This window comes from Zootoca vivipara, chromosome 4 (assembly GCF_965207765.1).
Source record: "Zootoca vivipara chromosome 4, rZooViv2.hap1.1, whole genome shotgun sequence".
In the NCBI taxonomy this organism is placed as follows: domain Eukaryota; kingdom Metazoa; phylum Chordata; class Lepidosauria; order Squamata; family Lacertidae; genus Zootoca; species Zootoca vivipara.
In genome coordinates this window covers 79,847,354-79,872,031 of record NC_142587.1, presented here as the reverse complement: position 1 = coordinate 79,872,031, position 24,678 = coordinate 79,847,354, and the positions used below count along the sequence as shown (strand labels likewise).

Genomic DNA, 24,678 nt, shown 5'->3' with positions numbered 1-24,678 from the left:
ACACAGCCCAACAAGACAATGACAAAAATCCACTAACAGTGTACAAATCATTATGGCTAACTTGATTCAAAACACCCACCCACCCCACTCACACACAAAACAAAGACCACCACAGCCAACCACAAATGAACAATCATACCCTACGCCAACCCCATCTCTCACCACCAAAGGAGCACAAGCGAAGAACAGAGAACCTGCACAAGCGACACTGACAAAACCCCCACATATATTAAGTAAAATAGAAGCATCATCACCAAAACCCACCCCCATCCACCTTTCCCCCATCTACCTCTTTCCCCCTTTCCCTCCCAGTGTCTCAATAAATGAAACTGATCTGTAAAAGTGTTACGAGAGACATTGCACATATTTCTGTAAACCAAGAAAATCCTTAATAAAAAAAGAAAAAAGAAACAAAATAAAAACATTCCTTCCAGCAGCACCTTAGAGACCAACTAAGTTTGTCATTAGTATGAGCTTTCGTGTGCATGCACACTTCTTCAGATACACTGAAACAGAAGTCACACCTATCAGCCAATCACCCATTCCTACCACCCTTCTGAGTAATACCCCTCCCCACCCTCTCACTATATATAAGGGTCTAGTGACTTCTGTTTCAGTGTATCTGAAGAAGTGTGCATGCACATGAAAGCTCATACCAATGACAAACTTAGTTGGTCTCTAAGGTGCTAGTGGAAGGAATGTTTTTATTTTGTTTCTACAGTTATCAACTCTGTACCTTACATGCTAATCAGCAGTCCCAGAGCAAGCACTTACAGACACAATAAGACCAAACAAAACCCCACAACCACATCCAAAAGAACAACAGTAATAACAACACGGTGGAACAGCAAAAACATAAAAAATAAAAACAGCAGCTGTAAAAGGACTTAATTATTTTAAATCCTTGGGGAAATAAGTAGGTGCAAGGTGAACCTTTCTTAAGAGGAAATTCCATAAATGGGGTGCCACCAGCAAAAAGGCTCTGCCCCATGTCTAAGACAAGATTTGGAAGTACAGGGAGGTTGCAGCATCACCACCCCCATCGTTCTGCCCGGACACTGAGGTTCAGTACCTTCTGACGGTTCCCTCGTTGCGAGAAGCCAAGTTGCAGGGAACCAGGCAAAGGGCCTTCTCGGTGGTGGCGCCTTTCCTGTGGAACGCCCTCCCATCAGATGTCAAAGAGAAAAACAGCTACCAGATTTTTAGAAGACATCTGAAGGCAGCCCTGTTTAGGGAGGCTTTTAATGTTTGATTGTTTTATTTCATTTTTCTGTTGTAAGCCGCCCAGAGTGGCTGGGGAAACCCAGCCAGATGGGCGGGGTATAAATATTATTATTATTATTATTATTATTATTATTATTATTATTATTATTATAGAAGAGGATTAGTAGAGGTATTGTAGAATTTTAAGATTTAGATATAAGGGTAAGATAAGAATTGAATGTTGTTAAAGAATTAATATGAGGTGAATTTTTGTTAGTCAAGGTAAAAATAAAATGATTGAAATATGATATAGAAATTAGTTAGTTAAGGTAATAATAAGATGATTGAATTATGATATAGAAATTACTAAGGATGATATACAATGAAAAGCAGAAAGGAGGGACTTGAGGAAGTCAACAATGTTAGGATACATGAATGATGAAAAATGGTTGTTTTTCTTTTTTGTATTTTGTAATTTGGTGTCTCATGTGATTTTTTCTGTATTTTTGTGTTTTATTTGTTTTATATGTTTTCTTTTTCTTTTTTTTCTTTCAGTTTTATAAAATCAATACATATATTTGAAGGGGGGGGGGAGGCTCTGTCCCAAACTGCCACCCAGATAGTGGGAGCCCAGTACCTTGAGGATTGCCTGTCCCCTCATGAACCGACCCAGATCCTGGAATTGTCTCTGAGGCCCTTCACTCCATGAGTGGTCAGGAAGTTGGCAACACAAGCAGAGGACTTTTCAGTGGTGGCTCCGCACTTGTGAGATGCTGCCCCCAGGGAAGTTCACCTGGTTTATCACCAGGCCTTTTTTAGTGGGGCAAGAACTTCAAGACCTGTTTTATTTGAATACATGTGGGTTGTTGTTGTTTTTTTTAAAAAAATATTTCTATTGATTGTGTTTATTGAAATTTGTTTTGAATATCTGTATTGTGTCTGTAAGCTGCTTTGAATAAAGTGATAGATAGATAGATAGATAGATAGATTAAATTAAAGAAAAGCCACGAAGTAACTGGCCTCATGAGGTAGGGAGAGAAACAGCAGCATGGTAAACTGGAGCGGCAGAGGTACATGCTAATGTGGGACCAAACCCACCAACTGGGGTAATTTTGTTTAATTCAAGGGGTGGGGGCAGGGGAATCTGCAGTATCCTTCAGCCCATGAAGGAATTGTTAGTGTAAGGGACACAGCAGCTGGGGAAGGATTTAAGGATACGCACTGTTGACTTCTTCAGTGCTTTTGCTGAGCAAACAAACTCTCCCTGTTTAACCACAAGTAATTAGCAACGGTCCTTGAGATACCATTTGCTGCTTATGGTTCACTAGCTAAGTCTTAGGGAAATGGAACTGGTTTGCTGCAATTGCAAGAATCCCAATCCATGAAAAAAAGGAGGGCATGTCCCGAGGAAGGATTAGCTATTGTGCCTATTTCCCGAATTCTAGCAGATAAATGTGTAAGAATTTGTGGTGATTCCGTGCCAGCCATGCAAGCACATTTCCCCCTCTGAGGACTAGAGAAAGCGCAATGTTAAAAAATAGATAACAATGGCCAGACTCTAAGCACTTCCACTCTTTTAGAGTACAATTGCCAAGTTTTTCGTCTTCCTAGTAGGACCCCGGCGCTTTTAGAAGCAGCCAGAAAGAATGGAATGTAGCAGGTGAAGTTGGTCACAGTTCCAAAATCTAGTGAAATTACTTTCCTGATCACCAACCTTCTGCAGCCCCATCCAGGAAGCTATGTTTGATTCTACACAACGCAAGGTAAAGGTAAGGGACCCCTGACCATTAGGTCCAGTCGTGACCGACTCTGGGGTTGCGCGCTCATCTCGCATTATTGGCCGAGGGAGCCAGCATATAGCTTCCAGGTCATGTGGCCAGCATGACAAAGCCGCTTCTGGCAAACCAGAGCAGCACATGGAAACACCGTTTACCTTCCTGCTGTAGCGGTTCCTATTTATCTACTTGCATTTTGACGTGCTTTCGAACTGCTAGGTTGGCAGGAGCTGGGACCAAGCAACGGGAGCTCACCCCGTCACAGGGATTCGAACCGCCGACCTTCTGATCAGCAAGCCCTAGGCTCAGTGGTTTAACCACAGCGCCACCTGGGTCCCGCAACGCAAGGAGTATCCATCAATTCAGCAAGAAGTTGTCTAGGATGGAATTCATCTAGAAAGGCAGCCTACAATTTATATAATATATAAGATGAATTCTAAGACATGAATAGACAAATATATAAGATGAATTCTAAGACAAATATTTTAAGCTGCTAGAGAACCACTTAGAGCACAGGTGTACTTGTGGAAAATGTGGTGATTGTGTATGACAGCAACAAAAGGCAGCACCTTCTATTACCTACTTAAAGAGTAGTTCAAAAAGTTGCACTTTCTTACCATGTAATAGTTCCTCTGTTGTAGGAATCAAGTCACAATTCCCAAGCATGTAATGCAATTGACTCGTAACTTGAGTGCATTTAACTTGCGCAATCGCAGCTTTATGCGCTGGGTGGCCAGCCACCTGAAATCGCACAAAACACAAGCAAGGCAGAGAGCTTGAGAGCTCTTTCTGTGTCAGGTCTTCCCGCAGTGGAAAGAGCTTTTAAGCTATCTGGCTTGCTTACTGGGCTCTGGGAACGTCCAGTGGGAGCTCTGGGGGAGCTCGCACAAGAGCCTCCCAGAGCCTGGAAAACAAGGTGGGGAGCTTAAAAGCTCTTCATCTTGCCAGAGTGTCCCACCTTCAGAAAGGTAGGAATGGTCATGCAGGGCTGGTTCCAGGCTTCTTCTGGTTATACACAATTTTGGCTTTAGGTGCAAGCCCTTGCAACATAACCCCGCACGCAAGCTGTGAGTCAACTGTACATGGGAATGGCTTCACAACCAGCCTGTGTGCCATATGCATAAGATAGAGGTGGTGTGTTACCTCCAGTGTAGCATAATGGTTAGAGTGCTGGACTAGGACCTGGGAGACCGAGGTTTGAATCCCCACTCAGCCATGAAGCTCACTGGGTGACCTTGGGTCAGTCGCCATCCTTTAGCCTAACCTATCTCACAGAGTTGCTGTGAGGATGAAATGGCGTAGAGGAGAATAATAATTTTATTATTTATATGCCACCCATCTGACTGGCTCCCCCCCCCTCTGAGTGTTTCTAAAATATTAAAAACACAATAAAGCATCAACCATTAAAAACTTCCATGCATACCACCTTGAGATCCTTGGAAGAGAAAGGCAGTATGTACGGTAAATGTAATAAAGTAATAAAATAACAAAGAATAACTAACTATCCAGGTGTAGTCATTGACAAGACTAGAAAACATACCAGAAGGTGGTTTTATCTGAAACTGTGTTTAAACTTGGGGTGTTCAAACTTGTGGGAGATCCCACAGCTTAGCAGGCTGCTTCCTGTTTCTACTAACTACAGAATGGTTAAAAACAGAGCAGTTTCTACCTGCAGCATGATAAACTTAATAGTGACTGAAACCTTTTTACTGGAGCATAGTAAGCTTAATAGTTAGTCTCACCCTACCCAAGGTACAACTCCAGCCTAAAAGCATGCTGGAGTTAACTATGTTAATTTTCTAATTCGCTATTTCCAAGAGATTACGAATCTAGCCACAAAGCTCCTGGCAATCATTAAGACATTGTTCACACAAAAGTCTGTTTACAGAAAAACAAACTTTCTGGCTCTGGTAACCTGTATAAATTTAATTCCATTCTCCAGAGTACTCCATGTTGATGAACAGTAGGGCACTTGTTATAAATCTTGGGAGTGCAGAGCATAATTTGTTGACAGGCAGAGAATTAGAATATTCTGAAGCGGAGCTCATTCATGTGTGATCTGCGCTCGGAACCACATCCTGCAGTTTTGGAAGAAACCTTGTGATGGTTTGCTTGTATTTTATCACTTCCCAAAGCCCTTCAGAAAAGGCTCCATCTAATCAGTACAACTCAGCAACTGAATGGGGGGAAAACCCTGACAGGTTGACATTCCATAGAACCAGAATTCAGGCCATTAAAAAGAAAAACCTTGCAGGATTTACTATAGAAGAGAATAATATATGCAGTTCTTAGGGTGTCCAAACAGAGGCACTGTGGCTTGCAGCTGCAAAAACAGTGACTGCGTTCCCTCCCAGTTCCTCCTTTCCACCGCAGCCACTTGCACTATCCCAATACCACTCCAGAATTATGGGATGTAAGGTGACAACTTGCAGCTCAAGGGGGAAGAAACAAACGGAAGCAGATTCCAACCTCTGACTTTTAAACAGCGGCCTATCAAACAGAAATCCACCAGGTTCAGCTTTCAACTATCACTCCCATCTACATGCTAGGAAGTTGTTGCACATGTTGAATTTTTGCCTGTCGTGGAGCTTTGAAGAGACACCGAGCCTTTATCAGAAAGGGTTGGTGAACCTAGGGCAAGATACAGCCAGTGAGATGCTTTGAAATCCTACTGGTTTCAATAAGAGAATGCGAGCACACCTTTCTTCCTCTCCCACTGAAAAAGGGTGAGCTTTGAGAGTGCTCAACTTTGGCTGAATAGGGCTCTATGTCAGTAAAGTTGCCCTGCCCATGCTTGCTGCTTCAGAGAAGAAGAAGAAGAGCTCTTGGAGTGGACTGGCACACATTTAATCAATCAATCCATCTTGGAGTGAAACAAATCCATGCAAGAGCCTATAAAAACACATCTTTATAATAGCTGGTAGGTTGTTGTTGTTTTTCCCCATTTTCATTTCATTTGACTACTGCATCTCATAAAATTTGATGACTACATAATATTTCCAGAGAAAACAGTTATGCTTTAGAGAAAAGTTGGACACCTTTCATATTCAAATTGCTCTGTTATGCATTCCCAGCATTCTTGCAGTTCGAGGGTTCAGCTAGCCTCTTATGAAAAGCTGAGCAATTCCAGGGCAGGGGAGATCTATATACAGTCCCAGGTAGGGATAGGCAAATATGGACATTTCCGTTTCTCATTTTTCTCATCTTCAGTTTTCCACATTTCCACAGTTGCCGATGTCCGCATGGAAAGTCACCAGCAAATTTCTCCAAATATAGCTGTGCAATTTCCATTAAGATACATGTTCCTGCAAAGCAACTTTCCCCTAATAAGATGCTATTTAATTTTTATTTTCAGTGATATGGGAATTTTTAGACCTACTTCACCCTAGAATGTGCATTTTTGTACATATTACTTGACTGGAGAAAGGCAAAATTTTGAGAACTACAATTTAAAAGGCTGGCTATATTCCAGGTCATGCATTGTTTGGGAAAGTACAAGTGAGGTAGGTTTGCCTTTGAATTAGAACTGAATTTCTCCTCCATCCCTAGTCATAGGCAGCGGTGCTTGGGGAGGTGAAGGGCAGGGCAGCTAACTGCCGATGGGGCTAGGGGTACATGGAACCAGAGGTCACAAAAGGCAGAGCACACTTCATGCAGAGACACATTTGACACACTCTGGCAGAGGACGCAGTGGGGGTGTGGAGTGCAAGCCTGGAGGATGGGTGGGCCAGAAACAGAGGGCCTGAGCGATGGGGAGGAAGAGCTCTTCTGGAAAAGAAGTACTTTCCTCTCAATGCAGCACAGAAACCAAAGGATCTCGTGATGGTTCCCTGGCTCTGCTTTAAACAAAAGCAACACAACCTGCCCCTTCAGCAGCTTCCTACTCAAGTCTCCCAAGTGGGGTGTTGGTTAAGTGCCTCCCTGCGGTGCGTGCAATTGGCTGAAAACACCCTGAATGGACTCGGATTGGTCCGTGGGAATATTTCGAAGTACTTGCAGCGCATTCCTTGTGGGTGTCAGGTCTGAAACAAACCTCTTTGTCCAGATTGCAGCAAATAATTGTGTCCTGATTGGAAGCACCGAGCTGGTCTCAAGGGAAGGAGGCTATTTGGAGAGAGAGAAGCTTAGCCAACTCCTTCAAGCATAGAAGGAAACATGGGGTGCCATATTGACTACTACTGTGACTTGCTGCGAGCCAGTATTACTTGTGGTTTGGCCAGGCTCAGTCTAAATACTAGGAAGCTAGACTCCTGCCTCTGCCAAGGGAACAGAACAATATTTAGCCAGGAATAAATTTTATTTATTAGTGAATCAAATGCCATGACATATTTATATTTAAATAGGGATTATATTTAGGAAACAGTTGGGGGGGGGGAGAATATATCCCATGCATCTGACAAAAGGTTTTGTTCTTGACATCTTATTTAATTCATTCAAGATTTTATCAACGTGTACACTAACCAAGACATTACTTAGCATTCCACTCAATGTGATGTCTTTGCCATACTCTCTGCTATAAGGAGAAGACTAGGCTGATTCACAGACACTTATACTTCAATCTTCAAGCTTTTGGGAAAGTGCTATTCACCTCCGTAGTTCTTACACCAGCGTAACCAAATAATGGATGCCCATTTGTATGGGCACTCAGGCAACCACAAAGGCCTTCCCTGGAGCTGGCAATCTCCTGACTCCCCAGCCCCGCTCCCTCCTGAAATTAGGCTTCTACCCAACAGAAGTCATTTTGGGCATAGCTGCCAAGTTTTCCCTTTTCTCGTGAGGAAGCCTATTCAGCATAATGGAATTTCCCTTAAAAAAAGGGAGAACTTGGCAGCTATGAAAATTTTGGGGTGTAACTTCACAATGCAATTATGCTGGAAAAGGCCTTCTATTGGCAGAGGCCCTGCTGATGGTCCCAACTATAACTACAGCTCACACCACACTTTGGGCAAGGCTTTATTGATTATGGCTCCCCAATTGAAAAAGACCCTTTCACTGAAGATATGTCCACCCCCCTTGTTGATACATGTTCATCACTGACTCAAGGCACATCAGTTCCACCTGACATTTAGCAATTTGTAAAGATAGTCGGCTGTCTTTATTGCTGTTCGATTACTGCCAGGCTCCTCATGACAAGACATAGTGTCTGGGTTTATTGCAATATTTCTTACTGTGAATGGTACGCAACGCTGAGAAACTTGGCTGAAGGACAGCTTAAAAATGTAACAAATAATTCAATGAATTTTAAATGACCGGCACTTCGTTCCGTTTTGCTTTTGCTGCCCACCCAAACTTTGCGGAGTTGGACAAGGTATAAAATCAAAAGACTAAATATACGGGGACACCAAGTTCTGCATCGTCTTGACTGAACCTCTTTCATCTTGCCAGTCAACGTCGATAATACCGAGCTAGATGGAACTCAGTATAAGCAGGTGAACTCTGGTCTTACAAATTTCAGCGGCGGCCTGTATGAGGCCAACCTTCCTCCTGCTTCCGTTCTGCTCAATTCACTACATCCTAGTTGTGGCGCCCCCTAGGCTCGGCGTCCAGTGTGGCGGAACTGGTCACACTGCCCTAAATCTGCCTCTGGTATAAGGCAGCTTCCTGTGCCCCTAGACAGGGCTATGCATATACCACACTAAGCAAGGATGGAATTTAGCAATGGGCTCAAAGTGCACACAGCCCCCATAATGAGTTTGGCAGTGAAGTCATCCCCTTTAAATAATTCAGGCTGCCTGTTCAAACTACAAGAGCAGAAATACCACCAACCGGGACTTAGGGATTCAATTGTGCATTGGACATGCAGATTTCCTATTGCAGAACATTGACTTTGGGTGAAATCCATGGTCTGGTGAGGCCAAAGAGCAGATCTCCTGGCCCTGCATTTAATACAACAGCTATATAATCAGGGAAATTGGCCAGCGGACCTCATTTCTGCAGCTACTGCATCTCTGTACTTTTTTCTGCCTCAGGCTTCCTTCAGGCCCTAATTAACCTTTGCTCATAAAGCGAGTCTGTATTCCAAAGCTGCTTAATGGCAATATATATAAGGCAGCCAATGTTGTAGAAGGAACATAAGACTCCACCCTGCAGAGGCATTGCTGAAACTACATTTATTAGGCTGCAAAATACAGCTCAAAATTGTGCTTCCAAATTTCCAGCCACCGTTCTTCCCAGCCAAAGACTCCACAGCTTCTGTATATTAAACGCAGCTGTAATTTGATTTAGGGTGCAAGGTTTGGTATATTGGTTTCTACAGAGCTAACAATGAAGTCAGTTCTACTGGAACCAACTAGACATATATGACAGTTCAGAGCAAGACCAGGATATTTAGTGCTGGGTTCCCTATGAAAAAATGGGTAATAAGCTACATCTGATTTTAACTGAGAAAACCCCCAGTTTTTCTCACTGTTTTTCTTCCAAAACCAAAATCTCTGGAGTTTGTTTAATAGTAAATTTAATTAAATTCAGTAATCATATCAACATGGTATTCAAGTATTGCACCCTAGAATCATAGAATCATAGAGTTGGAAGAGACTACAAGGGCCATCCAGTCCAACCCCCTGCCAAGCAGGAAACACCATCAAAGCATTCTTGACATATGCCTGTCAAGCCTCCACTTAAAGACCTCCAAAGAAGGAGAATCCACCACACTCCTTGGTAGCAAATTCCACTGCTGAACAGCTCTTACTGTCAGGAAGTTCTTCCTAATGTTTAGGTGGAATCTTCTTTCTTGTAGTTTGAATCCATTGCTCTGTGTTCGCTTCTCTGGAGCAGCAGAAAACAACCTTTCTCCCTCCTCTATATGACATCCTTTTATATATTTGAACATGGCTATCATATCACCCCTTAACCTTTTCTTCTCCAGGCTAAACCCTAACTGCAGGGGGTCGGACTAGATGGCTCGTGAGATCCCTTCCAACTCTACAATTCTAAGTCACAGAAGGACCACTGGTAGGGACCTCTCAGAATGGTACCCAATTTGTATTTAAGCATTCTCCTCCCACAATTGTAAGTACTGTAAAGTATATAATAGCTCTTAGAACTGTCAGGACTCCCTAGAGATAATATGGGCTAGACAAATTCATCCGTGGGTCACCTTCATATGTGTGTGCCCTGAATTAATCTGTTATTTTAATAATAAAAAAGTACATTGAAATATGTAGTTATAAATATTTCCCCTCTACAAACCTATGTTTAAAATGCATCTTGATATTTCCCCCCCTCCCTCCCCCAATTTCATTACATTTGGAGAAATGCAAAATCTGATTGACAGGAACATTCTGATCCGAACATCACTTGTCTAGGGTAAGGTCAGTTTCTAATGGAATTCACAAGAATCAAATTCCTTATGCATCCTTGGTTCAATAAGTTCTACTGCAGAGTGCAAAGCACCTTCACTAACTTAACTGAATTAACTAAGTAGGATAACTTTCCACGCTTAGGCAGATACAACACCCCATCTTCCACCATCTCAATGATGTTCACTTACTTTTTAACTGAGAAAAATGTGGCAATTCCACATTCATGGTGGATTTGATTTAAACCAAATCAATTCAAATCATGATTTAAATCACTAGTCAGTATGACTTGATTTAAATCTCTCTCTTTTTTTACAGAAAGACTCATTCTTGCTGGTATCATCTTAATATTTACAACCAGATGAAGGTTTCATTTTTGGAATAATTAATTTTCAGAGTAGTTTTTACAGTTATATATAAAAAATACTGATTTGGTTATACTATTAGAAATACACTGACAGATAAGTATGAAATGATTGTGAGGTTTAATAAGTTAACTGTTTATATTTGGACAACTTTTCTGTTGTATTTTATTGGAAGGAGAAAAACAATCATTTCCTTAATAACAATTTAAACAATTTATTTAATTAAAACAATAGCATTATAGCATATGTATCCATGTTAACTGGTGTGGTTAAACAATTTTTTTAAAAAAAACAACAACAACACCTTAGACTGAGTTTTAGCACACATGAAAAACTTAAAACAAATCCTTTTTTCCTGATGAATAGCCTTTGGACTATAATGTAACTTAAATAGAAAACTATCTTGAGAAATATTTTTCCTCCAAAAGGAGTTTATTTTCAAAATCCAATTTAAATTTTAAAAAAATCAATTTAAATTTTAAAAAAATTCAATTTTTTTTTTAAAAATGATTGCTTTTTTATCCACCCTGTCCATATTTAAACACCCAGTGTGGAAGCACCCAAAAATCATGCAAGCTTGCTCTACTGGCAAAATGATATGTGGTGACATTTTACATCAGTGATGACCTTGGACTTTGGCCCTCCGGACGGGAGATGGGAGCCCAACAACAACCGAAGGGGCACAGGTTCCTCAACCCTGATTTATCTGCACACTTGATTAAAAACACAAACATGTTTGTTCAATTTCAAAAAATACTGTGGGACCTCGACTTACGAGCTATTCAACATCCTACGTTTTCAAGTTACGAGCGGAAAAAGTGGCCGCGCGCTTACGATTTTTCCGACATCCGAACAGAAAACCTGTTCACGGCTAGATGTGGCTTCCTCGACTTACGAGTTTTTAGATGCAGTTTCCTCGACTTACGAATTTTTCCGTTTCCAATGCATTCCTATGGGAAACCACTCTTCCTATGGGAAACTCGACTTACAAAGTCGAGTGTGCATTCGGAACGAATTAAACTCATAAGTCGAGGTCCCACTGTACTCTGAAATTTTCAAGTTCCAGCCCTAGGCAAGCAAACGGTGGGATTCACCTAAGCAGTCCCGTTGGCGAAAGCCCTGTGCAAGGGAAACCACTTGTGCAATGGGGCTTTCCCCCTTCTCTCCTCCCCATGTACCCCATGAAATTGACTCTGAGAGTGGTCAGGAGTACCGCTGGAGGAGGGACAGGGGAGATTCTTACAGCTGGCCAGCCAAAATCCTTGCTTTATTAGAACAACTGCCTTGGGTGTTTTTCCCAAAGGCTAAAGTCCTTAGAGCAGTTATTCCAGAGTAACCCAATCAAGAACAACAGTTATATTTTGGAGTAACTGGTTCAAGAGCCCCACATTACATACATTGGCTCAAAGCTGTTCGCATTTTCCTCCTCTGTAGAACGCACAACAAAAAACAAACAAGACAGAAATGGGATGGGGTAGGATTTGGTCCCCTGTCAGTTTACTGGATATGTCTGCCTTTCCGAAATGTTTTTATTAAAGTTTATCTAATAAACGTGATCTCTGCATCAGTGATTGAAAAATAATTTTAATAAGATAAAAACACAAACCAACCGATATCAAATAGCTGCCTTGAAACTAAACTACTGAAGTAATTTCCCCAAAGGCCAAAAGAAATAGGTTTAATGTTTACTGAACCTATTAGTTTTCTCCGCTGAGTTAATGCCACACTCTGTCTACCAAGTCATGACCACATGGGCCTATGGAACTTGATAATATTAGCATCTTTACATATCTCAAATATAACAGATATAGCCATCAAATTCTAATTAGGAAAATAGTTTCTCTTTTTACATTCTTTCTCACCAGTTTCTACAAGAGATTAAGAAAATTTCCCCAAAGACAGCCCGGAATAGCAATCGAAAAAGTATTCCCGTTTTAAATAACTTTTCTTTTTTGCATTTAATGATGTAGCACAGAATGCAGAATACGGACACCCAAAAGGCACAGGGTTCTGAACTGCACAGGATATCCCCTTGCAACAATGCTCCAAGGTCGCTTGAGTGAGGAGGACCAGCCTCGCTGCCAAAGTTCTGCACTTTAAGTTGCAAACACACAATGAATGTGTTGCGAGCTAACAACGCTCGCTTAATATATGTATGCCATGAAAAAAATCCATCAACACAGAGTCTTTGTTTCCCAGCAGATTTTTATAAAATGCATGAGTTCTTCATGCGTTGAGTGGCAGGGGGAGAGATTGTTAAACCCTCGAAAACAGGTGCTGTGCCTGAAATTCATTCAGTGGGTACTCTCTTACCATACAGGCAAACAACAGATATTACAGCAAGCATACTGTGCTGTGTTTTTCAAAGCTATTCGTTGTTGTTTTTTAAAGCCTTTCATTCATCCAGCTCTTGTTGAAAGACAAACTTTTTAAAATTGCTCCTGACTATATATATTGCTCTTATGAATAGATGCCCACTGCAGGTCACTGAAACATGGGCCACGTTTGCCCATAACGCTAAGCCAAACCATGGTTTAGCAGGAATTCGCAAACATGCTGGCTTCTGGGGAGATTGCTGCTACTTTGTGTCATCATCCCGTCCCCCCCGGCCGCCGTCCTCAAGAGGCACTTTCAGCTCAGTATGACAGCTAAACCAATTTTTGGCTCAGCGTGTCATTGAAATCCAGCCTTGTGGTTAACCTTGATCACCATTAACCGTGAACTGCAGCTAAGGTTTGTTTCTGTCTACCGATTGTGGTTAAGGAGAAGAATTCAGCCACAATCTCTGATTTGGATAACTTGTTGGCATCCGTCTGCCTTGAGAGACAAAGGAGGAGTGTGCCTTTGGAGATGAAGTCACACTGCTGGCAAGTTACAGAGCCTGCTGTGGCCGTAGAGACCAATACAGGAGAGACATGTTTTGCTGCAGCCGGGGCTGTTGTGCTGCTGCAGATGCACCCTGCTGTTTCTTTTCTCTGTGCTCCTCCTCCCAGCAGTCATTCCTCCTCTGGTCACTGTTATGGGTACACAACCTGAGTGTCTGTCTCCAGGCTCTGTGGTCGCCTGCAAGGGATTCCCACATGACGAGGTTGATGTCGTCAGCCTTCATGTCACGTTTGCAGACATCTTTGTAACACAGTTGGTCTGACAATGGGACAACACACTGGGCCAAACCTTGGTTTAGCTGTGCACCATACTGAGCTAAAAAGACTGGGAAGGAGCAAAGCAGCTAGGAGACAGCACATTCACATGGTCCCAGCAGGCTATAGTTTGGCTTACCGTAACATGGGAAGACTTAGTACCTTGAAAATCAAGGATTTCCTGCTAATGAACCACACAACACTCATTCATGCAACAAGGAGAGAGGTGCCTACATGGTTTACAACTAAAGAACTTTAGCAAAGCATTCTGTGTAAATGCTGTAGATAGGGATGGGGGACCTAAGGCCCTCCAGATGTTGCTGGACTTACAAGTCCCATCTGTTCCAGTCTAGATGGCCAATGGTCGGGGATGATGAAGAATGCAGTCCAAGAACAATTTGGAGGGCCACAGGTCCCCTATCCTTGCTGTAGATCAGGGGTCGGCAACCTAAGGCCCATGGGCCACAAACGGGGCCCACGGGGGGTCATTTAACTGGCCCACGAGCTGCCCCTGAACCAAGCCGCCTGCTCAGTGAGTCCCCGCGCGCTGCGCTAAACTGGCGCAGTGCGACGTGGGGACTTGCTTTCACAGCGCCGGAAATCACATCTGCGCAGACATGGGAAATTGCAGGCGATCTGGCCCACAGAGGGATCTCCACTTTGGGTACAGGTGTGACAAGGCTGGAGATCCATCACATGTTCCACCTCCCTTTCATGATGCCCCACAAGTCCACATCCACAACAGCTTCCATCAGAGCCTAAAGTTGTATTACAGCCACCCACTTCTTTCCAGCTAGAGGAAGAGAGAGCTTCCCTCAGATATTCCACCATAGTCGCTCCTCTCTCACAAAGTGAAACTAACCTGTACGAAAGCCCCACTTAATCTAGTAAGGGCAAGCCTTCACGGATATAAGGATCACATGCATTTCTTCAGCACGGGAAAGGAATAAGGTCAGTGTTTATTTTCTCAGACATCGCCATAAATTAACCTGTCCTGGCATATCAGATTTCTCACAGAAGCGTGGGCGCTTAGATCTCTAATGGAATTTATACAATGCCAACTATTCATGTCTATTTATTTTACATGATCGGTTTAGTAATTCAGCTTCCAGCAAAGGCTGGAAGTGATATTCCTCCTGGTTCTGTTTTATTCAGGAATAAACATATATGGCATTAGGCGAGTAATGCTACTGGGTAGAAAGATTTTCGGGTTTTTGGCTATATTTGATCAACAAATCCAAGCTAAAGCAAACAAAGTTGGAAGATGAATCATAGTATTTTTTTTAAAACTTTATTGAAATTAAAATTAAAATGGACACACACATAAGCACATACACAAGTTTGAAATTATAATAATAACCTACAAAATCATATATAATAAAAAGAAAATAATAATAATAATAATGGAATAATGACCATATTACTTAAAAATTAGAATCATACATTCCCTTCAAATCAAACTTAAATTATAATACTTGTGGCCCTAAAAAAGAATTACGAGTGAAAACAAAACATTAAAGAAAAAGAAAAGAAGAAAAAAAGAAAGAAAGAAAGAAGAAAGTAAGAAGAAAGAAAAAAAAAGAAAGAAAGAAAGAAAGAAAAGAAAGAAAAAGAAAAAAGGAGGAAAAAAAATTCCATCTATGCTCCCCTTTACTTATATCTCTTTATCTCCTCCTCCCCTATTTGACTTCCACTTATCTCTCTCACGGGTTCGTCAAACGCTATATTACAGTACTGCTTCTCCAGATTTCTTCTAATATATAACCTAGGATATCCTATATATGCAAATTCAACCTTCATCCATTCAATCAACTTAAAATAAGTCCAAGCTGTTCATTACGAGATCTTAAAAGTAAACCCAGGATTTTATTGTGGGGCACTGTCTTTTCATGTATTCTCCAAACTTATCCCAAGCACACTGGAATTTCTTATTAGAATATCCCCTAATTGAATTGGTCAGGTTATCCAGGTCTAAATATCCAAACAATTTCTCCCGCCAATCCGCAATGCTGGGTACTTCTTTATTCTTCCAATGGGACGCAATCAGAGTTCTTGCAGCTGCCACGGCATACAAGAACAATGACTCATCCTGCTTTTTAATTGTATTATCCATAACTCCCAGTAAAAAGGATTCTGGGGTTTTCTTTATATTATATTTGAATATTTTTTTTATTTCTTCAAATACCTGATTCCAGAATTTTTTTATTTCTCCACAGTGCCACCACGCATGTATGAACGTTCCCGTCTCCTTTTGACATTTCCAACAAAAATTGTCCTTGGTTTTGTACATTTTGTGAATTTTTACAGGGGTTAAGTACCACCTGTAAAATAATTTAATCATATTCTCCCTAATACCCTCCGAGGCTGTAAATTTCCAAGATTGTGTCCACAGTTTCTCCCATTCATCCATATGTATATTTTTCCCGACATCTATGGCCCATTTCGTCATCACTTCTTTTACCATCTCGTCTTTCGTTTCCCATTCGAGTAATATGTTATACATTTTGGAAATTATTTTTGTATCTGAATTTAATAAAAAGTTTTCCAATAAAGAAGGTTCCTCCAAAAAACCTTGTCTATGTTTATGTTCATTAAATTTACTATGGATTTGGTGATATTGCATCCACCCATTTAGATGTTGTTTTACTTTATCATAATTCTTTAATTTCAAGATTCCGCCCTCCACTTCTAAAAGGTCCGAGTACTCGGAAGATGAATCATAGTAATGCCTTTGTCTCTGTATTTATTTCCCCTTTATTCAGTTTTGCCCACTATGGAAAATCTCCCCCCCCCCCGTTTTTTTTAAGAGAGAGAGAGAGAGAGAGAACAAGCTTTTGAACTGCAATGGACTTTTTGGTCTAATTTAGGCCTAGGCACTATGTCCCTTTTCCCCATTTATCAACATAAACTTATTCAATGGCTTGCTGATGCTGAAGGTTATACTGCCATCTTGCAACAGAACCATACCAAACACTTTAGAACAAAAATAAGAGTGGCGGCAGCTGAATAAGACATGCAAATACTTGCATCCACACACACATATATCCATTCATAGCTCACAGCTAAAAATCAATTTATTTTGCTTCGTGAAATAAAATGGTAACTCAATAATACTCAAATTACCCAGTTCACTGTATACTTAAACTTAGAGGCCCAATTAGCCAGCAGCTGGAATTCAATCAACCTGCTTTTGCCTGCAATTTTAGACAATGATTTCAAGAGTGGAAAGGGTTTTTGTTTTTTTAAATGTGGGGAATTGTATATTTAATTTCACATTTGCACTGCTGACTTGCCGTACACATTATTGACTGTCTAATTAACACTCTGAAAGTCTGCATTTGTTCTTCCAACAGAGCTGGAGAGAGAGAGAGAGAGAAGAGGCTTCCACCCATTTAACCACACTACTCGCATTTCATCTGATTACTGGATACAGTTGTGCAACTTACTCATTAACCTGACGCCTCCGACTCTCTGTATGATTAAGGAAAAACTAGAAATCTTCAAGCAATAAAAACTGACAGCGAAGTTGACCCCCAAATGTATTCTCTCTCCCAATTTTCCTAATTAGCCTCGTTTCCTTAGTCCCACTACTCTCTCTAATAATGGATCTCTGCTCAGCCTGGCTGGTGATTAAGATAACTACACTCGGCCCCAGATGTTACAAGAACAGCCTAGCTGTCTCCCCCAGGACGAGAGCCCAGTTTGCAGAAATGCTGAGCCTTAAAACCCGTTTCCTGCCGCCCCCCTCAGGTATTTATCCTGCCACTTCCCCCCCCCCCAGGCCACTGTCTTTGCATATTAAAATTATGGCACAGATTATAGAAAGGATGCAGGAGGAGGAATCCCTCCCCCATTTGTCTCTTCTGTGCAGAGCACATGACATCAGCATTAATGTGTTACTTGATATATAAAAAGTTGTTAAGCTGGTAAGTAGCTTGGGTTTGTGAGGTTGGAAAAGAAAAGAGGACTGAAAGGGTAGTGGAGGTGGAGGCAGAGAAACTTGACTAATTTCACAAACCGCAAATCATGAATAAAATAAATCAAAGCTTCCCCACCCCCTTAAACCCCCACTCCCAAACACACATTCAGAAAAAGTTGATTGCATGAGCAAGAATAGGCCACAGGCAAACAACTAGAATTTAATCACAGGGCAACCAAGTGTCTTACTCAATTTTGCTTTTTAAAATATTCTCTCTCTCTCTCTCTCTCTCTCTCTCTCTCTCTCTCTCTCTCTCTCTCTCTCTGTGTGTGTGTGTGTGTGTGTGTGTGTGTAAACAGTAGATCTTCAGGCAGACAGCCTGGAATAAGGATCCCTCCTCCCAAACATCTTTCTCTTCCTCAAGCTCCTTCCCAAGGCCACTACCCTGTACTTTGAGCTCCTTTAGACACGTAACAAGCAAATAAAAGATTACTCTAACCATAAAAGAACGCAATGGAACTTCCCAAATCTGAGTGATGGGACACAGAGACCAGCGAATCAATTCTGACGCAACGCTATCCAAAACTGTGTCAATCTTTTGGTAAAACTCCACATCCTTAACCAGAAAATTCCTCATCTTTAACTAGAATGTGGTGCAGGCATTACAACATCTGGATAAGTAACTGATCGAGAGAGCGGCCTGCTGAACTTCAGCAAGTTTTACTTACGTCCAGAGAATCTTCATTCACAAGGATGAGGGTCATACTCTGGGACACGAGCCTGCAGGAATATCCTGGGGAAATAAAGAACAAAGCAGACACAGGGGGGGCGTCAGTGTCACTTTCTTCTTCACCGTCACAACTACCAAGTTCAACATCGGAAATAAAACCATAAGGACTTAAGAAGAGCCACCTGCTGGATCAGGCCAGTTGCCCATCTAGTCCAGCATTCTGCTCCCACAGTGGCCAATCAGATGCCTTTGGGAAGTCCCAGTCAGTAAAACCCACACACCCTGCTCCTGCGGTTTCCACCAACTGGTAAAACCCCCATGATGTAAAAGTGGGGAAGGGAAGAGAACCTGCTTTGCATGCAGACGGTGTCTTTCTGAGTGTCTTTCCCAGCTGGAATAAACTGCAGTTATAGAATAACACATTGTGCATGCACACGGAAGCTCATACCAAGAACAAACTTAGTTGGTCTCTAAGGTGCTACTGGACATTTTACACACACACACACACACACACACACACAGTATTTCGACTGCATCAGACCAACACGGATTCCTACCTGAAGCAGTTGTTATGAGTTGTGTATTTTAATGACTCTGCCATTTTATAAATTCTTTTTATCTTATTTGACTTATCAAGATAAAATTATCAGAGACCCTGGTCTGTAATACTATAGAGTCACTGCCAATCAGTGCAGACAATACTGAGTTAAATGGGCCAATGGTCTAATTCAGTATAAGGTGCCTTCCTGTGTTAAATACCGTATTCTCCCGTGTATAAGATGCCTCCTTTTTGGGGGGGGACTCCAAATTAAGAAAATACCCCCTAAGCGCTACCCATGTATAAGACAAGCCCCAATTTTAAACCAAATTTTTTGGTAAAAAAACAAAAACAAAAAACCCTAGCCTTATACACAGAAAAATACGGTAATTAGTATGAGGTTGAATCTGCAATGCACTCTTATTAGGAAGTAAAACCTATTAGGAAGTAAGGTAAAGGTAAAGGGACCCCTGACCATTAGGTCCAGTCGTGACCGACTCTGGGGTTGCGCGCTCATATCGCATTATTGGCCGAGGGAGCCGGCGTATAGCTTCCAGGTCATGTGGCCAGCATGACAAAGCCGCTTCTGGTGAACCAGAGCAGCACATGGAAACACCGTTTACCTTCCCGCTGTAGCGGTTCCTATTTATCTACTTGCATTTTGACGTGCTTTCGAACTGCTAGGTTGGCAGGAGCTGGGACCAAGCAACGGGAGCTCACCCCGTCACAGGGATTCGAACCGCCGACCTTCTGATCAGCAAGCCCTAGGTTCAGTGGTTTAACCACAGCGCCACCTGGGTCCCATTAGGAAGTAAGCAAGGCTTAAGTAAACATGCAGAAGACTGCACTGCTCAAGGCCTATTAAATGCTTTTTAAAAACTTAGAGCAATTTTCTTGATACAACAGGGTGTAGATTTGCAGATGAGAAGATTTCAACAAGTGTAGGTTGTATGGGAAGCTAGAATGAGGACCTTAGCATTTAAGTTTCATTCCCCACCCCCCATCCCCCAAAAACCTGGCATGTCCTTAACGTATGACATAGCTGCCAAGTTATCCCTTTTTTAAAGGGATTTTCCCTTATGCTGAATAGGCTTCCTCGCGAGAAAAGGGAAAACTTGGCAGCTATGACGTATGAACATGCTAAAGAATGCAGTCTCAAAACAAGCACAACTTCAAAGCATAGGTTATGAAGTTGGCTTGCTACATTAACTAGAGTTTTGTTTTGTTTTTAAGCTATGATGATCCCTGGTTTGTATGTTAACTACAAGCCAAGTTTCATGAAAATGGAAACTAAACTGTGGATGTCCTGCTCTTGGTGACTCCTCCCGGCTTTTGCACATATCCAAGCCATGATTTAGTGTTGCACACAAAGTCAGCCACTGTTTCTAGCTAGAGTAAGCCAAGAGAAGCTGAGGCTCCAATACTTTGGCCACCTCATGAGAAGAGAAGACTTCCTGGAAAAGACCCTGATGTTGGGAAAGGTTGAGGGCACAAGGAGAAGGGGACGACAGAGGACGAGATGGTTGGACAGTGTTCTCGATGCCACCAACATGAGTCTGACCAAACTGCGAGAGGCAGTGGAAGACAGGAGTGCCTGGCATGCCCATGGGGTCACGAAGAGTCGGACACAACAAAAGGACTAAACAACAACAAAAGCCAAGAGAAGGGGGTCCGATTTTTGAGAGCAAATTAAGTTGTTCCTGGGACAGGAAGAGTCTGCTACCTTGAAGTAGTTTTCTTTCATTTGTGGCCAACTTGGCCATTTGTAAATAAAGCCCATATTATGACACTCTAAGTCTTGAGTGTTCCCTCATGCAAAACAAAGCAAACTCTGTAACATTACCCCATGTTCAGAGAAAGGGGGAGTATTTTACATGAAATCAATTGCCATTCAAGTATTTTACATGAAATCAATTGCCTCATATAAAAGTTGTGCATGGAACTTTATTGATATTCCACATAGAATGTTCTCACTAAAGAAAAAAATAGTAACAAATTAAATTGAGCATGTTCTTATAAATCTTTGGAGTAAAACCTGGGGCAAAATGATTGCGAGTCGTTAAGACTTTTACAACTATGGAGAAGAGTAAAGTGAGATTCCTTAAGTATCTACTAAAAAACAGAAGTCCTACAATCTATTTTTAAATTCCTGAATGTTATTTAAATAGTAATAATAATGCTGCAGCATGCAAAGCTCCATTTTATTTTAAAATTTCACTGAAAAATAAAGAGGGACATCTTACAGCTTCAGCCATTACTCTCCAAGTCAGGCATAGCCACTGGATGGTTACAAATTTAGTATAACTAATTCAAAGGGATTTTCTGCTGGTTTTTGATTGGAACAACAGCTGCAACACTTCACAGCAATTTCCAAGCTGCTGCTTGCCAAATCTTTCAGATTCAGCAAGACACCATTTGACAACTGGAGCCGGGGAGCTGAGTTCTGAACAACGGCAAAAGGTTATACTGGATTCCTCAGTGATTAGCAGGATCCAACAGCCATGCAAGTGAATTCAGATGAGGGCGTACTTTCAAATTATCTAAGGACATGTGCCCATGCATTGAGTTAAACGGTCATATTGTAAAATGCTTTAGATCTTGGGGACGTGTGCAACAAAATACAAATGCATTATATCCGGTGTCACTATGGTAGCTCAACAGATGAAGGAACCACCGGCCTGCCAGCCATTGGATGTCATGCAGACAAGACAGCCACCAGGTCATGTGAAGTGGTCAGGTGATGTAAGGATCCAATGAGATTTTATATCAACCTATAATACAAGGGTGATGAACTCTCCCCCCTCCAATCTTTCTCTCTCCCTTCACTGGCCAATTTTGACAGATGGGCAGGGCCACACAACTGTCAATTATCTGATGTCATAATCACACCGAGTGATTGATAGGTGGGCCCCATCCAACTGTCAGCTTGCAGAGGAATGCACTGGCAAAGCAGCACCAAGCAGGATTGAACTCTCCACTCATCAGTGGAGATTAGGGGGTTGCTCGTCTAAACAGGTGCATCTTCAAGAGCTGGCGGAATGCCAGTGTTGATGCCGCCTCTTGTATTTCAGCAGGAATAGCATTCCCACCCATGTTACCACAATTTGATAATCACCACTGTGGCAAAACTAACTGAGTTCCATTTGCTGATCTTGATGCCCTCGCAGGGCAGTGGAGGAAAGGGCGGTCTTTCAGTTAACCAGGCCCAGAGTTGTTTAGAGCTTTAAATGTACATGTAAGTAGCTGGATCTTAAAACTAATCCAGTGGCTAATAGGCAGCGAGTGAAGATCCCTTAGCAGAGACATAATGTGTGTCTGATGAGGAACACAACTCACCACCTGGGCCACAGCATTCTGCACTAGAATGTTTAGGGACACAGCATAAGAAAATAAGAAGAGCCCGCTGGATCAGGCCAATGGCCTATCTAGTCCAGAATCCTGTTCTTACAGTGATCAACCAGATGCCTGGGGGAAACCAGCAAGCAGGATTCGAGCACAAGAGCACTCCCCCCCTCTTGTGGTTTCTCTGTCACTTGGGCTGACTAAGCAAGATAATGTGGCCTTACGGTACTTTGCATACTTTATGTAGGGGTGCATGCTGGGGCATGTCGTTGTCGTGAATTCATTGGTTCCCTTTATGTGTGGGTAGCCCACATGCATTTTCTGCAGCACAGTCTCTGACTGGTGGGATTTGGAGGAGCTTCCAGGGATGTTGAGATTGCATCTGCCTTTTTTTCACCATTTGCTCAGTTTCTGTATTGTATTCTCCTTCTAGGCTGGTTACAAGGTATAGCACTAGCAGCCGTTCCAGTGACATAAAGGTCCAGTAGGTCCAGTTGCGGATGACTCTGGGGTTGCGGCGCTCATCTTGCGTTATTGGCCAAGGGAGCCAGCGTGCAGCTTCTGGGTCATGTGGCCAGCATGACTAAGCCGCTTCTGGCGAACCAGAGCAGCACACGGAAACACCATTTACCTTCCCGCTTGATGTGCTTTCAAACTGCTAGGTTGGCAGGAGCTGGAACCAAGCAATGGGCGCTGACCCCGTCGCGGGGATTCCAACCACCGACTTTCTGATTGGCAAGCCCTAGGCTCTGTGGTTTAACCCACAGCCCCACCTGCGTCCCTTCCAGTGACATAGGAGCAGCATATTAACTGCGTGCTCTCTCTCTCTCTGCCCCTCCCTCTCTCTGTGTGTATGTGTGTGACTGCTCAGTAAATCATCTGTTCCCATTGCATTAAGATCAGTGCAGAAAGCCCTCTGTGATCTGTTTTGTCCTGCCTCTGAAAATACATTTACATTTTTCTGTGCTGTGGTAAAGAAACAAAGTGCATATGATTTATCGAGGCTGAATCTGAAATGCCACTTTTAGTAGGAGAAGTCAATTTTAAATGTAAATAGAGAGAATTACTGGCTGTCCAAAACTCCACTGAGCTTAATGCAACTGAAATCACAGAATACCAGTGCTTTGCTGTTAAAAGCCTATCTTAAATAACTAACAGTCAGCCAACAATATGTACAGACTTGAAAGTCACAAAAAGTTGAAGGTCTAGGTGCACAAGCACATTTGAAATTAAAACGGAATATGTATAAAGATGGAACAGAACAGAGCAGAGTGAAGTCAGGTGTAGTTTCCCTGAATGATAATGTAGGTTTCAGCAATTTGTGATTTGTTTATTTTTAAATCCTCATGAAAACAATTATTCAGCATTTTAGTGTGAATTTCTCCTAATGAACACATTTTTGTCTGCAGTTTTAACTAATGTACACATTTTTCCAAGCAACTTCTCCCTATATAATGAATTTTTGTACAGTACATTGTTTTCACTAATTTATTCATTTTTGTACACATTTCCCCCTAGTACATGCACTTTTATTGGAGAACCACATCAGAAAATTTAGGAAAGTGGAAATTTTGAAGAATGGCTGTTTTGGTTCTTTGGAAAGTGAAAATCAGATGAATTTTTGCTTTAAATCAAATTCCTTCCCCATTATGACACACAAGGGTTTCAGACTCAAAGGAAAGTTCTGCAAGGAGATTAGTGCCCCACCACCACCCAAAACCCCACACACTAATAGGCCACATACTCCTCGATTCCTATAAAAAAATTATATAGAATGAGCACGTTCTCTAGTCTGGGCAATAAGGGAATCTGCCCTTGCGGAATATAGAGCACATTCATTTTGCTCCGCCTCCTTGTTTACCTCCCTGCACCCAGATTTTACAATTAGGAGCCTGTGCTTCTTACCTCTTACTCATTTAATGAATTAAATGAAAAGGTCAAAGCAGTGCAACGAATGAGCAACACTGCTCAATCCACCAAATCTTGTGAGTTGTATTCAACGAAGTTGATGTATGGAAGTGAGAGCTGGACCATAAAGAAGGCTGATCGCCGAAGAATTGATGCTTTGAATTATGGTGCTGGAGGAGACTCTTGAGAGTCCCATGGACTGCAAGAAGATCAAACCTATCCATTCTGAAGGAAATCAGCCCTGAGCGCTCACTGGAAGGACAGATCCTGAAGCTGAGGCTCCAATACTTTGGCCACCTCATGAGAAGAGAAGACTCCCTGGAGAAGACCCTGATGTTGGGAAAGATTGAGGGCACTAGGAGAAGGGGACGACAGATATGGACGATATGGTTGGACAGTGTTCTCGAAGCTACCAACATGAGTTTGACCAAACTGCGGGAGGCAGTGGAAGACAGGAGTG

At 42.1% G+C, this 24,678-nt stretch overlaps 1 protein-coding gene across 9 annotated transcripts in view; it reads right to left on the bottom strand.

The window, feature by feature from the left end:
- The window catches only part of ATP8A2 (ATPase phospholipid transporting 8A2), a 325,668-nt gene that overhangs the window by 198,563 nt on the left and 102,427 nt on the right, over window positions 1–24,678 (bottom strand). For all 9 annotated transcript variants that reach the window (XM_060273823.2, XM_060273822.2, XM_088668267.1 and 6 more), the window contains one exon: window positions 18,429–18,493. In XM_060273823.2, the coding sequence (XP_060129806.1) occupies window positions 18,429–18,493 (65 nt within the window). The remainder of the gene's footprint in view (window positions 1–18,428; window positions 18,494–24,678) is intronic.